Below are 13,865 nucleotides of genomic sequence, written 5' to 3'. Positions count from 1 at the left end.
AGGCCATGAGCCCACCCTAAAGGGATGGAGCCCAGATACCGGAACAGGAGCTGCGGAGCTGGCACACACACACACACACCCATTCCAGGCTGAGCCTCTTTGTTCTAGAACATCCCACATCTGCCTGAAGCTCAGCCCAGGCTTCTCTGAACTTAGCTAATACAACAGAGACCGGTCTCCTCAAATAAGGCTCATTCCTGGGTCCTGAGGGTTGGCACACCTTCATATTTTGGGTAAAACCAGGGCTTACCAGGAGAGCCTGTGAATGACGACTGCTTTCATTTTTATTAACTTGATTTTGTGAGACAGGGTTTCTCTGTGTAACCCTGGCTTTCCTGGATCTCACTCTGTAGACCAGGGTGATCTCGAACTCACAAAGACCGAGCTGCCTCTGCCTCCCCAGGCCTGACATCATGCCTGGCTTTTTAAACATTTAGAAAATTTTATTTCTGTGTAAGAGTTTGTGTTTGTGCACACGTGCGTGCCCCGTGCCGGTAGAGCGCATCGGATTCCCGAATCTGGAACTATAGATGGCTGTGCTGCCGTGGGGTGTGGGACTCGAACCCAAGTCCTCCGCGAGGGCTGCGCCAGCGCTCTGACTAGGGTCCTGGCCGCGCCCCCTCCTTTGCTCTCTGCTGCCGCCCCACGGCGGCTTTGCACACGACACCGTCCTCATAATCCACCCGCGACTGTGGGGGCCCGTGGTCTACACAGACCGCGGGCTGAGTCTGGGCGTGGGAGATCCACGGAACAGAGCTTGACTAGAGGGGGGACCGGAGGGGACGCGTGCCTTTCCCAGGAGAACATTGGGTCAGCTCCCAGCTCAGGGGCCTTGACTGTTCCCAAGGCAGGATGATGTCGCAGAGTGCCTCAGGCAATCCTCCTGCCTCAGCCTCCACGCGCTGGGATTGACAGGCGCCTATGGTCTGACTTGGGACCACCTCTCCACGGTGCACCTTTTACTGGACGTGCCCCCCCCCCCACGGTGCGCCCTGTTCCGGGCTGTGTGGCGCTGCAGGGGACCTGCTGCGCTGCAGCTTTACTAGTTCAACCTCGCGTGTCCGCGTGAACTGTGGGGGACGCCACCCAGGGCGTGTGGCGGGGCACAGCACATGACCGGGGTGGGGGGCGACCCCTGGAGGCTGGGGGGGGGTCCACGCGCAGTCCCCGCAGAGCGTGGAACACACGCGGCAGTGCGTGAAAAGCAGCTTTATTCCGGGGTTGCGGGGGGCCGGGGCTCTGGGGTCCCGGGGCGCGGATCCGCAGCCGCCCCCTAGCGCACGCCGCACTCCTCCGCCTGCAGCCGCTCCTGCTCCAGCGCGCGCACCAGGTCGCGCACGAACTGCACCTCGGCGGCCACCTGGGCGGCCAGCGCGTCGTAGCGGTTCTCCAGGCGACACAGACGCCGCTTGAGGCCCCCGGCGCCCAGCAGCGCCGCCCGCGCCTCCTCCTGCGCGCGCGTGCGCAGGGCCTCCGTCCGCCCCAGCTCCGTGCGCAGGCGCCGCAGGTCGCGACCCAGGCCCGCGCTCCCGTCGCGGCAGCGCGCCTCCCGCTGCTCGGCGGCCGCGCGCAGCGCGCACACACGCTCCCGGCACTGGCGCCGGCCCCGCTGCAGCTCCCGCAGCCCCTGCTCCGCCGCCGCCACGTCCTCCAGCACGCGCGAGAAGCGCTCGAAGCTGGCGTAGCTCGTGTTGCGCGGCATGCTCGAGTGCGACTTGAGGCTGTACTCGCGCAGGCGCGCCGCGCGCAGCCGCCGCCGCTCCGGCTTCCGGGCGCCGTCCTCGCGCCTGCGCACCTGCGGGGACAGGAGGTGAGGCAGGGGGTCAACGGCCGGCCGCCCGCCCTCCCCCGGGGTCCCGAGCCTCACCTTGATCCACGAGTGCTCCAGGCTCTGTGCGATGGTCATCCTCCTCCTGCGGGGAGGGGCGCCTTAGAGCTGCGGGGCTGCACCGCACCCGCGGGCCCCACCTTCACGACCCCACGTGACCCCCAGGGCGACAGGGGTCGTCGCAGACAGCACCCCATGTGGGATGATCCCCCGTCACCCACGCGTGCCCACCCACCTCCACAGGCTGCCACCCCGTCCCCCCGCCAGGTTGGCTGAGCTGCGCCAGCCCCGAGGGTTTGCTGGGAGCCGTGGACACTGGTGCCGCGGGGTCCCAGAGGGCATAGGGCCGTGAACGGGTGACGGTGGGGGCCAGCCTGGGCTACAGCAGACCCTGCCTCCAAACTACAACAGACTGCCCCAAGCACCCGGGTCCCCTACTTGGGGTCTTTGACCAGCAGCCTGCGGATGAAGTCCTTGGCCAGCTCGCTGGTGCTGCTGAAGTACTCCTCGTCGAAGTCGTAGTTCACCGCCGAGATGTTGGTCAGCGTCTCCTGCTTGGTCTCCCCCAGGAACGGGGACGCCCCGCTCAGGCTGCACGGAGGGGGACACGCTGAGGGTTAGCTGACCGAGGTGACCCCCTCCGCCCGTCACTGTCACCCGACGCGGCCAGGGTCACCATGGGGACCTCAGCGGAGAGACCGGCCCCCCTCACGAGCCTGGGGCGATCTGGGGTGTTTTCACTGTTGACGACGGGCGCGGGGAGCCGGGGCCACGGCGAGCAATGCCAGCCCCGAGCAAGGGTCCCTCAGTTCCCGCCCGACTCCCTCCGATGACCGGCTGTGACTCCCCGAGGTGGGTTTGGTCAGTTTTGGTCCCAGCAACAGAAAGCTAACTGGAGCGGCTCCGGAGAAGCAGGAGAAACATCTCCAGGGAAGGAAGGGGGCAACCCCGAAAGAGGGTCAGCGGAGACTGGGGCGTGGTCAGGTGGAGCCCCGCCCACAATCCCCCAGGGAGGGGCTGGGGGCGTGGTCAGGTGGAGCCCCGCCCAGAATCCCCAGTGAGGGGGCTGGGGGCGTGGTCAGGGTGGAGCCCCCCCACCCCAGGGGGGCTGGGGCGTGGTCAGGTGGAGCCCCGCCAGAATCCCCAGTGAGGGTTGGGGGCGTGGTCAGGGTGGAGCCCCGCCTAGAATCCCCAGGGAGGGGCTGGGGGCGTGGTCAGGTGGAGCCCCGCCTAGAATCCCCAGTGAGGGGCTGGGGGCGTGGTCAGGTGGGGGTGGGGGGGGGGGGGGGGGTGGGCCCGCTAGAATCCCCAGTGAGGGCTGGGGGGGTCAGGGTGGAGCCCCGCCTAGAATCCCCAGTGAGGGCTGGGGGCGTGGTCAGGTGGAGCCCCGCCCAGAATCCCCAGGGAGGGCTGGGGGCGTGGTCAGGGCAGCCAGTCACAGAGCCAGCAGCTCCTTCCCGGCGGTCTCCACCCCAACCCTGGCCTCATCGGTGCAGACCCAGGTCCCTCCGGCACTCACAGGATGTAGGTGATGACGCCGATGCTCCTGGAGGGGCAGAAAAGATGGGGTCAGCATGGCAGGGCAGCGGCCTAGGCCCCGGGCCCCCACTCGGCAGGGCCAGGGTTCTCGAGAGTGGTCAGTGCAGTCACGGGGTCCTGAGCACGGGCTGATGCCAGGACAGCAGCGCACAGGACGTCTGCAGCGCAGACCCCACACACCGGCCCGGGCGGAGGCCATCCAGGGCCTACACCCTCTGGTCTGAACAGCTAGGGGAGGTGGTGCAGGGCGGGCGGGTGTGCGTGCGTGCGTACGTCTGGGGAGCACAGGGAGGGCCTCACCCCCACCCCACTCACCACATGTCAGCCTCCAAGCCCAGCGGCTCGTAGTTGACGATCTCGGGAGCTGTGGGAGACGGGGTCGCGGCGGCAGGTCAGGCTGAGGACGCAGGGCCCACCCCACCCGGGGGTGCCCACCCCACCCCGCAGGGCCCGCCCCACCCGGGGGTGCCCACCCCACCGGGGGTGCCCACCCCACCCGGCAGGGCCCACCCCACCCGGGGGTGCCCACCCCACCGGCAGGGCCCGCCCCACCCAGGCAGTGCCCACCCCACCCGGCAGGGCCCACCCCACCTGGGGTGCCCACCCCACCCGGCAGGGCCCGCCCCACCCGGGGGTGCCCACCCCACCCGCGGGCCCCCCCACCCGGGGGTGCCCACCCCACCCGGCGGGGCCCACTCGCGCCGGCCCCTCACCCACGAACTCGGGCGTGCCGAAGATGTTCTTGAATTCGCTGCCAGCCTCGATCCTGTGCGCGATGCCGAAGTCGATGAGCTTGATGCGCGGGCTGGCCGCGTGCTTGTCCAGCAGCATGATGTTCTCGGGCTGCAGGGGGCAGGTGTGACCCTCGAGGGGACGGACGGACGGACACACACACACACAGGCACGCACACGTGCACACACACATACACGCACGCACACGTGCACACGCGCACACGCACGCAGCACGCGCTCTACCTTCAGGTCGAAGTGCGCGATGCGCTTGGAGTGCAGGTAGTGGACGCCGTCCAGGATCTGCTTGAGGAACTGCGTGGCCTCGTCTTCCGTCAGCGACTCCTTCTCGGCCAGGAAGTCGAAGAGCTCGCCGCCGGACACCAGCTCCAGGATGAGCACCACGTCCGTCCTGTTCTCGAACACGTCGTGCAGCGTGATGATGTTGGGGTGGCGGATCTCGCGCAGGATGCTCACCTCGCGCTCGATCTCCTCCCGGCTCACACCGCGCCGGCTGGACGGCAGGCGCCGCTTCTTGATGAACTTGGCCGCGTACTCCATGCCCGTGCCCTTCTGCTGGCACTTGCGCACGATGGCGAACTGGCCGCTGCAGGGGAGAGGACAGCTGAGCGCCGCGGCCCCGGGGCCCCCACAGCAGCAGGTCCGCCCCAAGAGTCAGCAGAGGGCGGCTGGGGGAGACAGCCGGGCCGGGCAGCACCGGGGACCGAGAAAGGTCAAGTGCGGCGCGGCTAGCCCCAGTGCCGAGGGAGGGAGAAGGGTCCCTAGCCGGGGGACCCAGCCGCTTCGGCCAGCTCCACGTTCATTCAGGAGACACCTGTCTCAAACGCCCAGGGGACGTAAAAATGGGGTTCCTCAGACAGGCTCGGTGACCACGCCTTTGACCCCAGCACTCAGGAACTTCAAGCCCAGCCTCTTCCTCCAAGACGAAAACCTTAGCTGTTAGAGCAAAGACCTGAGGACAGGAAGCCAACGCCTCAGCGGTTTCAGGAAGTTCCTGAAGCTGACTCAGACCAGCTGGGCTGCCTGGGAGAGGCTCAGGAAACCCAGCCACCCTGGGAGGCTGTACAGGGTGTCCCAGGTCCTTAGATTTCCCACGCCATCACCCAGGCTGGGGGCGTCAGAGACACAGCTGTCTTTGAGCTGTTTCTGCTGTCTTAACCCTGTGCTGGTTGGGTAGGGTTTTTTTTGTTGTTGTTTTTTGGTTTTTTTTTTTTTTTTTTTTTTTTTCGAGACAGGGATTCTCTGTGTAGCTTTGCACCTTGCCTGGATCTCACTCTGTAAACCAGGCTGGCCTCGAACTCACAGAGATCTGCCTGGCTCTGCCTCCTGAGTGCTGGGATTAAAGGCGTGCACCACCACCACCCGGCTCTGGTTGGGTTTTGTCAACCAGACAACCCTAAACCTATCCCGGAAGAGGGACCTTGTTGTGGAATATTAACTATGTAAAGAGGTGTTACATTTTGTTATGTGTGAAATATTACTTTAGGCAAAGATGTGTTACATTTGTTTCTGCTACATTTAACTATGTAAAGATGTGTTGCTTTGCCTGCCTAAGACACCTGATTGAATAAAAAGCTGAAAGAACTGGCTGGAGAGATGGCTTAGAGGTTAGAGCACTGGCTGCTCTTCCAGAGGCTCTGAGTTCAATTCCCAGCACCCACATGGTGGCTCACCAACCATCTGTGATGAGATCTGGCGCCCTCTTCTGGCCTGCAGGCAGAACACTGTAATTAAAAAATAATAATAATGATAAAGAAAAAAGCTGAACAGCAGCTGAACAGCTAGGCAGTCAAGGTGTGAGAACAGAGAGAACAGAGAGAATGAGGGAGAATGCCTGGGGCCAGTCAGGCCGCCACCAGCCAGACACCGAGTAGAACATACAGAATAAAAGGTAAAAGTTCCCAAGGCAAAGGGAAGATGAGGAGAAACAGGTTAAATTGAGCTACAGGAGTGTGTGTCAGGGGCGCCGAGTGGTCTAGGGCACCAGACTCAAGTTAGCTGTAAGAACTAGCAAGAAACGAGCCTCATATTAGGTCTCCATGTCATGATTCCGGAGCCGGTCGGTGGCCCAAAAAGAGGCACATGTGGGTCGTTTTCTTGATTGATAACTGATATGGAAGGGCCCAGCTATGGTGAGTGTTTCCATCCCTGAGCTGCTGGCCCTGGGTTCTAGAAGAAAGCAAGCCAGTCAGCAGCTCCCTCCATGGCCCCTGCGTCAGCTCCTGCCTCCAGGGTCCTGCCCCGGGAGCTGGGAGCGGAAATGAAGCTTTTCATCCCCAAGCTGCTTACAGTCAGTGTCTTATCACAGCAACAGAGACGACCCCGACCCTGTTTCTGCAAGTGACCCCAACAAACTCACTGGTTCACCAATTTGGGCTTTGGTGCCCTCACCGTGGTCTGTCACTGGTTCCCTGTCTGGGGCGAGGGGAGGTGGCAGCTCCCCAGGAAACACGTCACACAACACAGTGAGCACCCAACAAGGAGACAACCAGGATGAGCTCCGCAGCCGAGAGCATGGCTCTGGCAGTCCACGCAACTGAGGCTGAGTGGGGCGGAGGGCGGCGGTGCGCCGGGACTCGGGAAGGTGACCCTTCCTGCGTGGTACAGGACAGTGAGCCTCCCCCTGGGCCAGCAGACCTACAGTGGTGGGGGACACAGGCAGCCATGGCTGAAGTCTGGGTGGAGACAGCGGACATCCCACGGATGCCGTCTGCCTATCAAATGGCATGGGGTGGCTCATCTGCCTGACCAGTGGGGTCCAATGAGTTTGGGGTGCCCTGCCAAGGGCTGGAGGGTTACAACAATGTTGCAGTCTGTGAGGAACATGAAAGGGGGTTCCGTGGAGGCTGCGTGGCCAGGGCTGTGTAGTCTAAAACAAGATTCAGGCTGAGGGGGCAGAGGCGGCCGGGCGAGAGGCCGGGATGGTGATACCACTGCTGTTTCTTACACAGGGACCAGAGCCTGTCCCGGGAGCAGGAACTTGGAGCCCCTGGGAAGAACTGGGTAGTGTGTTCGTCAGGGCCGCAGTAATGGACAGATGGGGACTGTAAAAGTGACATCTGACGCCCCGTTCATCAGGCCGTGAGGGCTGCTCCAGCCTGGACACACTCACACTGGGCCACTGTCCTCGGGAAAACCGCAGACCAATGCAGTGCTTCTGGGCCTCTGGGATGTCACCGGCCGGCCCAGCACTTCAGCATGGTAGGAGACGGGGACGGACGGACGGACAGACGGGTGATCCCTACAGCACCTCAGCCCAGGGGCAGGAAGGAGGCCTCCTTCTGTGTGTTCTAGAAGCTTCAATTCTTGGGGCTCAGGGGTACCAGATGCACAGCAGGGGTTAAAGGGAGTAAGCCTGGCCGACTGGAGGGCAGTTGCTCTCCTCAGCCTGGACACAGGCTCACCTGCGTGTGCACGCACACACCTCTTCTCATGTGACTCCTGGGGTCACCTGACACTGTTCCCGGGGATGACCCGGGCTCTCCCCCACCTGGTGCTATGGGGCTCTGTCCTATCCTGGCTGTCCCGTCCTGGCTGTCCGTCACCTACAGGAAACACAAACCCGACACTTGTGTATTCTACACAGAGACACCCATGGATATGTGTGAGTGCCGCTAAAGAACAGCAGTGTAAACATTAAAAGTCCATTCATGCCGGCAGTGGTGGCGCACGCCTTTAATCCCAGCACTCGGGAGGCAGAGGCAGGGGGATCTCTGTGAGTTCGAGGCCAGCCTGGGCTACAGAGCGAGATCCAGGACAGGCAGGGACACAAGAGAAACTGTCTTGAAAACCAAAATAATAAAACAACAACAACAAAGATTGCTGGGCTGGAGAGATGCTCAGCAGTTAGCGCACCGGCTGCCCCTGCAGAGGACCCGGGTTCCCAGCACCTACGGCGCTCACAACCGCCTGTGACTCCAGTTCTGGGGACCGGACGCCCTCTTCCGGCCATTGCAGGTACTGCACTCATGTGGTGCACACTGACACTCGCAGGAAACACACGCACGCGCACACACACACACTCGCAGGAAACACGCGCGCACACACACACACACACACTCGCAGGAAACACGCGCACACACACACACACACACACACTCGCAGGAAACACGCGCACACACACACACACACTCGCAGGAAACACACGCACACACACACACACTCGCAGGAAACACGCGCACACACACACACACACACTCGCGGGAAACACACGCGCACGCACAAACACACGCACTCGCGGGAAACACACGCGCGCACACACACACACACTCGCAGGAAACACACGCGCGCACACACACACACACACACACGCACGCACACACACGAAATGAACTAAGATTGTAAGGAAAAGACCCTGTCGCTGAGGACGTCACGTGCTAAGGGCCGGGCCCTTGTGGGCCACAGGGAGCTGCACAGGTGGGCGGGAGAGCTGCAGCCGCATCCTCCACATGATGGGCAGGGTGTCAGCCAGTCAGAGGGGGGCCGACAGCTAGGACCAGCTCTGATTGGACGAGAGCCCAGGCCCAGGGGACGCCCGTTGGCCTGGCACTTGTGACTGGCACCTGGGTTTATGACCTCTGGCCGTCGCTGCTCCCGTGTTCACTTAGACGTTTTGCTCCTTTTCTGCCTTTTCCTCATTGTGATTTACAGAAAACCCATGTGGCCGAGGACAGGTGAGGACACAGGTTCGGCGGCCACCGTCGGGCTCACGTGACTCTCTCCGGGACCCAGGGACCACTGGGGGGGGGAGGCTGGGCAAGGGCTCCCCAGGATTAACACCGTCTACGGGGATCCTTAGCAGCGTTTCCGGGGACGCAGGCACCCCGCCCTGCGGGGAGCCCCTCAGACAGGAAGTCCCCGAAACCGAGCGGAGATGCCGAGCCCTCCCGCCGCAGGAACAGGAGCAGAAAGGACGACGAGAGACGCGGTCACAGCAGCCGAGCTGCTGGGGAGGGAGGCTCAGGTCTACGGAGCCACCGGGAAGGACGCCGTCCAGCCTGCCCTGCTGCCTGCGGGCTGCGCAGCGCCCTCCACGGTCCCGGCCTCGTGACCGCCCCGCATGCTGGGCTGGGTCTCGGGGATGCAGCTCAGTCATTTCTGCTCCCGGAAGTGACCCCTGTAAAACCAAGGTTCACCACGCCAGACTTTGGTGGCGGACGGGGCTCGGCCTGCCGCTGGCTCCCTATCTGGGGTGAGTCTACGCTTCTCCTCTGCCCGGCACATCACCATCTAAGCTACAACAGCAGCCAAACCTTACTATGTAGCCCAGGCTGGCCTTGAACTCAGTGACCCCGTCCTCAGCCTCCTGAGGGCTGGGAAGATGGGGTCTGCCACAGCACCCGGGTTTTTGTTTTGTCTTTGATAAATTGTGTTTGGCTGTTGGACCTCTTGTTTTTAGAATGGGGGATGAGTCTAGCCGTGTGGCCCGGCCCACGTGACGGTCCTGCCTTGTTCTCACGGCCGCTGGACAGCAGACTTCCTGCAGGTGTTACCAGGACCCCCGACGGGACTGTTTAGGGGAGCGGAGTGTACCTGCCACCCTAGTGCTGGAGAGCCGGAGACAGGAGGATCAGACATTCAAGGTCGGCCGTGACTACACCGTGCGTCTGAAGCCAGGCTGGGCCACCAGAGCCACCAGAGCTGGTGAGACGTGGGGGAGGCACCAGCCCTGACAGCCAGAGCTCTCTTTCCAAAGCCGGAGTGGGGGAACCGACTCCGGCAAGTTGTCCTCAGACCCCACACGCGCCCCACCGCACAATGCACAGGCATGTGAACACACACAAGTAAGGACAGTTAATACGCCCGGTGTGCGGCGCACATCTTCCATCCCAGCCCTCTGGAGGCAGAGGCAGGGGGATCTCTGTGAGTTCCAGCCTGGTCTACAGAGCGAGATCCAGGCCAGCCTGGGCTACAGAGCGAGACTCCGTCTCACAACAGCAGGAACATGTTGCTGTTCTGACAACCTGTGTGCCTGAGGAGAGTGCTGTGGGCCCCCAGGCAGCCATGCGGGGTGGCCCAAGTGCGCCCGGGAGAGAGGCCTGGAAGGCGCCCGCTCTGCCTGACCGGACCTGTGTCCATTTCCACTACTCAAGCACCAACATTTGTCCCGATGGAGCTGGGGGAAGGGCGAGTCCCGGGACTGCGGCACCCACTCGGCACCCACTCGGCACCCACTCCGCACCCACTCGGCACCCACTCCCCCCCACAGACAGCACCCACAGCTGAGTCCCCACCCCCAACACCATGGTGACTGCAGCAGCTCACTCCTGGGGGGTGGGGGCGTCCCAGAGAGGCCCCAGGGGGTACCCCTCACTGCAGGGCTCAGCCTGGCCCCTGGCTCTGGACACGCCGCTCCAGCACGTGGCTGCCTGCCCTCACCGAGCGGCGTCCCTCACCGTCCCGCCCAGAATCACCTACGCCCGCCTGAGCCACGACTGCGGGGACAAGTGTCCACATTTCAAGGCTGCCCGGGGCGGGGCGCAGCGGGCAGGGCTGAGGCCAAGGAAGGGAGGAGCCGCGGGGGGGGGGGGGCGCCCCGGAGCCCCCCAGGCTGCTCCCAGCTCCCGGGACTGCTCCGGGCTTCCAACCCGAGTGAACGCAGCACCAGCGTGGGCTGGGCCTGTAGACTCCGTCACCACAAACGCAGGGACAGGCCCTCCCTCCTGTCTTTGGTCCCGGCACTCAGAGCCCCGGGAGCCGGGAAAGCATGGGGATCAGAGTTCAATCCCCAGATCACACACGGCGGGGTAGCATGTGCCCGGAACCCCGGCCCGGGGGTTTGCACGACATAAAAATAAATCTCAGAAGAGGGCGGGGGGGGGGGGGGGGCCGACAGAAGGAGGCGGGGCTCGGCCTCCACCCGTACACACGTGCACTCGGGACCCACATGTGGAGGAGAGCCAACGGCTGCGAGCTGCCCCCGCACCCCACACACAAAATGTAAAGATGCAGAGACCAGGCAGCGGGTGAGCGCAGCACTGGAGGAAGCACTTTAAATGACGGCACCGCATGGCACAAACGCGTCCTTGGCTGGAGGAGACGTGGGCACTGAAGCCTGTGACGTCAGGGGTCCCGGAACCATCCCCGGGACATGACCACACGCGGGCTACATTTCCCAGGCGTGGGGGTGGGGTGTGCGGCACAGCTGCAGGCCCAAGAACAACGCGAGCTGCCGTCCAACCTGTGATCCGGATTTATTTCCACGCGAGTTTTGCCCACAGGGGCCTGAAGAGGGCATCGGATCCCTTAGGACTGGAGGCACAGATGGCTGTGAGCCGCCGTGTGGGTGCTGGGAATCGAACCCAGGTCCTCTGCCAGAGCAGCAAGTGCTCTAACCATTGAACCATCCCTCCAGCCCAGCCCCACATCTTTTTTTTGGGGGGGGGTCTGGGTCTCACTGAACCTGGGATGGCTCCACATCCCCAGCACCGGGCTCACAGGTGAAGCCACCACACATGGCTCTGTACATGGTGCTGGAGAGCTGTCTCCCCGGCATCCGCACACGGCTGCTCCCACTTGCCCCACAGTTTAGCTGGAAGGTTGGGGGGGGGGGCTGAACCGGGGAAACTCCTGAAGGAAGTGACTCAGGGCCGCGCCCCCCCAGTCAGGAGGACCCCCCCAGCCTCTGCGCTATTTACATTCCACCCGGATGACATCACGAGGCAGGCCTCGAGGTTCCCAAGGCTGGCCAGGCCAGAACTCGCCAAATAAGGTCTGAGGCCCCTGAGAAAGAGGAGGGCCTGGTGGGCAGAGGGGGGAGGGAAGAGAGAGAGTGGGCGAGGGGGGGAGAGGGAGGGGGGAGCCCACCAAGGCGGGGAGAATCCGGCTTTCCCAAGGGACACCAAGCAAAGGCGGGGGAGACTCAAGTGTACCCCAAAGCCTAGAGAGGGAGACCTTCCACGTCCAGAAACAGCGTGTGCCGCGGGGTGGCGACAGCCGTCACCCGGATGCCAGGTCAACGACATGTGACCCGAGTTCAGGCCCTGGGACCCACGCGGCAGACACCAGACTCCAGGAAGTCGTGCTGTGCATCTGAGGTACGCGCACAAACACACACACACACAAGTTCAAGGCCAGCCTGGGGTCCGTGAGATCCGCCTCAAAACAGCGGACAAGAGAAACATCAACCGAGGTCAGGGGCGCCTTGAGTCCTCTGCTCGGGAGGCAGAGGCAGTGGGGACCCGGAGCTCCAGACCTGCCGGGGCTACACAGTGAGTGTCCCCCACAGTGGGTGCCTCCCCGCCTGTCCCCACAGCTCGCCCGCGGGGGACGCCAGACCGACGGCCTCAGGTCCACTGCCGCCGTCGGCACACTCAGGACTCACAGAGACAGAGGACAGGAAGTGCGGGCGTGCCTGCACACCGAGCGCCACTCACCTGCCCAGCTCTTCTCCCATCTCATAGTGGTCCTCGACATCTTCCTGCCTGAACGCGGACATGGCGGCCTGCCTTCCGGAGGACTCTGGGGACAGGGGAGCTGGGGAGACACGGGGGAGAGTTGGTCATCAGGGATCCCATTTTCCCAGAGGCCCTGTGCTTGCGGGAGGCCTGACGCCTCTCCCACGGTCTCCCGGCAGAAATGGCACCGCCCGTCAATGCCCGTTTCCTGTGGTCATCGAAAGCCCACACACACACACACACACACACACACACACCACACACACATACACACACACACACACACACACACACACACACACACGCACACACGCGCACACACACACACACACACACACACACACATGGTCACGGCAGAGCACACCTGTCATCCCAGCCCTGGGGAGGGCAAGGCTGGAGGGCTAGACGTTCAAAGGCAGCCTCAAGTACCTGGGAGAGCTGGGAGCCAGGCTGGGCGACATGAGACTCCTGTGCGTGTGTGCGTGTGCGCGCGTGTGTGGGTTCGCTGGCGCGCACACGCGTGCGCAGGGGACCGCAGAGATGGCTCAGACACTAAGAGTGGGCGCTGCTCTCACCGTCCGAGCTCGGTTCCCAACGCCCACAGCAGCTGACTGACTACACCTGCCACACCAAGTGACCCACCGCCCTCTCCAGGCCACCCCAGGTCCTGCACGCACGCACGCACGCACGCACGCACGCACGCACGCCGGCCCCTGAGATACAGGCACAGATAAAATGACAGGAACAAAATGACATGGCACGCAGCACCACGGATGCAGAGCGCACGTCCCCGGCTGCACCCCGGGTGCATGCGATCTCTGCCCTCAATATCCTTCCACAGCCTCCAGCTCATGGGGTCCCTAGCGAGCTTGCCCACCTGTCAATCATGCCCACCTGCACCCCGGAACTCAGGGGCGTCGCCAGAGGGCTGACGCATGCGCAGTCTTAGCGGCCCGTCTCCGGCTGAAGCGTCCCGGGGCCGACGCAGCCCTCGCGGGTCCCCTCCCCTGGCTCGCGCCCTCGCCGCGTGTCCCGTGGGTGCTCGCCCCGTGGCCCCGGCCCGTCCGTACCATCCACGGTCCGCGGGTCCCCGCCCGATGCCAGCGTAGCCCCCGCGTCTTCCTCCTGCGCAAGCTCCCCGGGAGGCATCTGCGCATGTGCCAAACGCGCAGACCCGCCCGTGCAGACCGGAAACCAGCGCCAATTGGCCCGAGTCACGCTCGGGAAAACGGAAGCCAGCGCTCATTGGCCAGCATCACCAGCCACAGGCGGAAGTGCCCGCGGGTGACGTGGCGCCTGTGCAAGCCGGAAGCCAGCGCTCATTGGCCAGCAGCCGCGGCCCCGCCCGGGAC

General features: G+C 63.7%; 1 protein-coding gene across 4 annotated transcripts; it reads right to left on the bottom strand.

Annotated features, from left to right (window-relative positions):
- Positions 1 to 1,193: 1,193 nt before the first annotated feature.
- Dapk3 (death associated protein kinase 3) lies at positions 1,194 to 13,696 on the bottom strand. Of its 4 annotated transcripts, none has more exons than XM_028862736.2 (9): positions 13,584 to 13,696; positions 12,493 to 12,592; positions 4,343 to 4,703; positions 4,081 to 4,210; positions 3,683 to 3,731; positions 3,348 to 3,374; positions 2,267 to 2,419; positions 1,868 to 1,913; positions 1,194 to 1,795 (listed from the first exon to the last, which is right to left on the bottom strand). In XM_028862736.2, exons 1-9 carry the CDS (start codon positions 13,660 to 13,662, stop codon positions 1,274 to 1,276), a joined length of 1,467 nt encoding a protein of 488 aa, XP_028718569.1. In that variant the 5' UTR covers positions 13,663 to 13,696; the 3' UTR covers positions 1,194 to 1,273. The 4 variants fall into 4 exon arrangements, with proteins under 4 accessions (XP_028718569.1, XP_028718570.1, XP_028718571.1 ...); XM_028862737.2 differs by lacking the exon at positions 13,584 to 13,696 and adding an exon at positions 13,408 to 13,558; XM_028862738.2 differs by lacking the exon at positions 13,584 to 13,696 and adding an exon at positions 13,391 to 13,554.
- Positions 13,697 to 13,865: the final 169 nt, after the last annotated feature.

Source organism: Peromyscus leucopus, chromosome 22, assembly GCF_004664715.2.
Source record: "Peromyscus leucopus breed LL Stock chromosome 22, UCI_PerLeu_2.1, whole genome shotgun sequence".
Classification (NCBI taxonomy): Eukaryota; Metazoa; Chordata; class Mammalia; order Rodentia; family Cricetidae; genus Peromyscus; species Peromyscus leucopus.
Note: the sequence above shows the minus strand (reverse complement) of the source record. Positions and strands in the feature narration are given on the sequence as shown.

What these genes read in the sequence shown, in the direction of transcription:
- Dapk3 (XM_028862736.2), bottom strand. Translation starts at nt 13,662, where the DNA reads ATGCCTCCCGGGGAGCTTGCGCAGGAGGAAGACGCGGGGGCTACGCTG. An exon ending in CTGCTGGTCAAAGACCCCAA is followed by an intron (nt 1,914 to 2,266) that starts GTAGGGGACCCG and finishes CCCTCCCCGCAG; the next exon opens with GAGGAGGATGACCATCGCAC. An exon ending in TGGAGCACTCGTGGATCAAG is followed by an intron (nt 1,796 to 1,867) that starts GTGAGGCTCGGG and finishes CTGTCCCCGCAG; the next exon opens with GTGCGCAGGCGCGAGGACGG.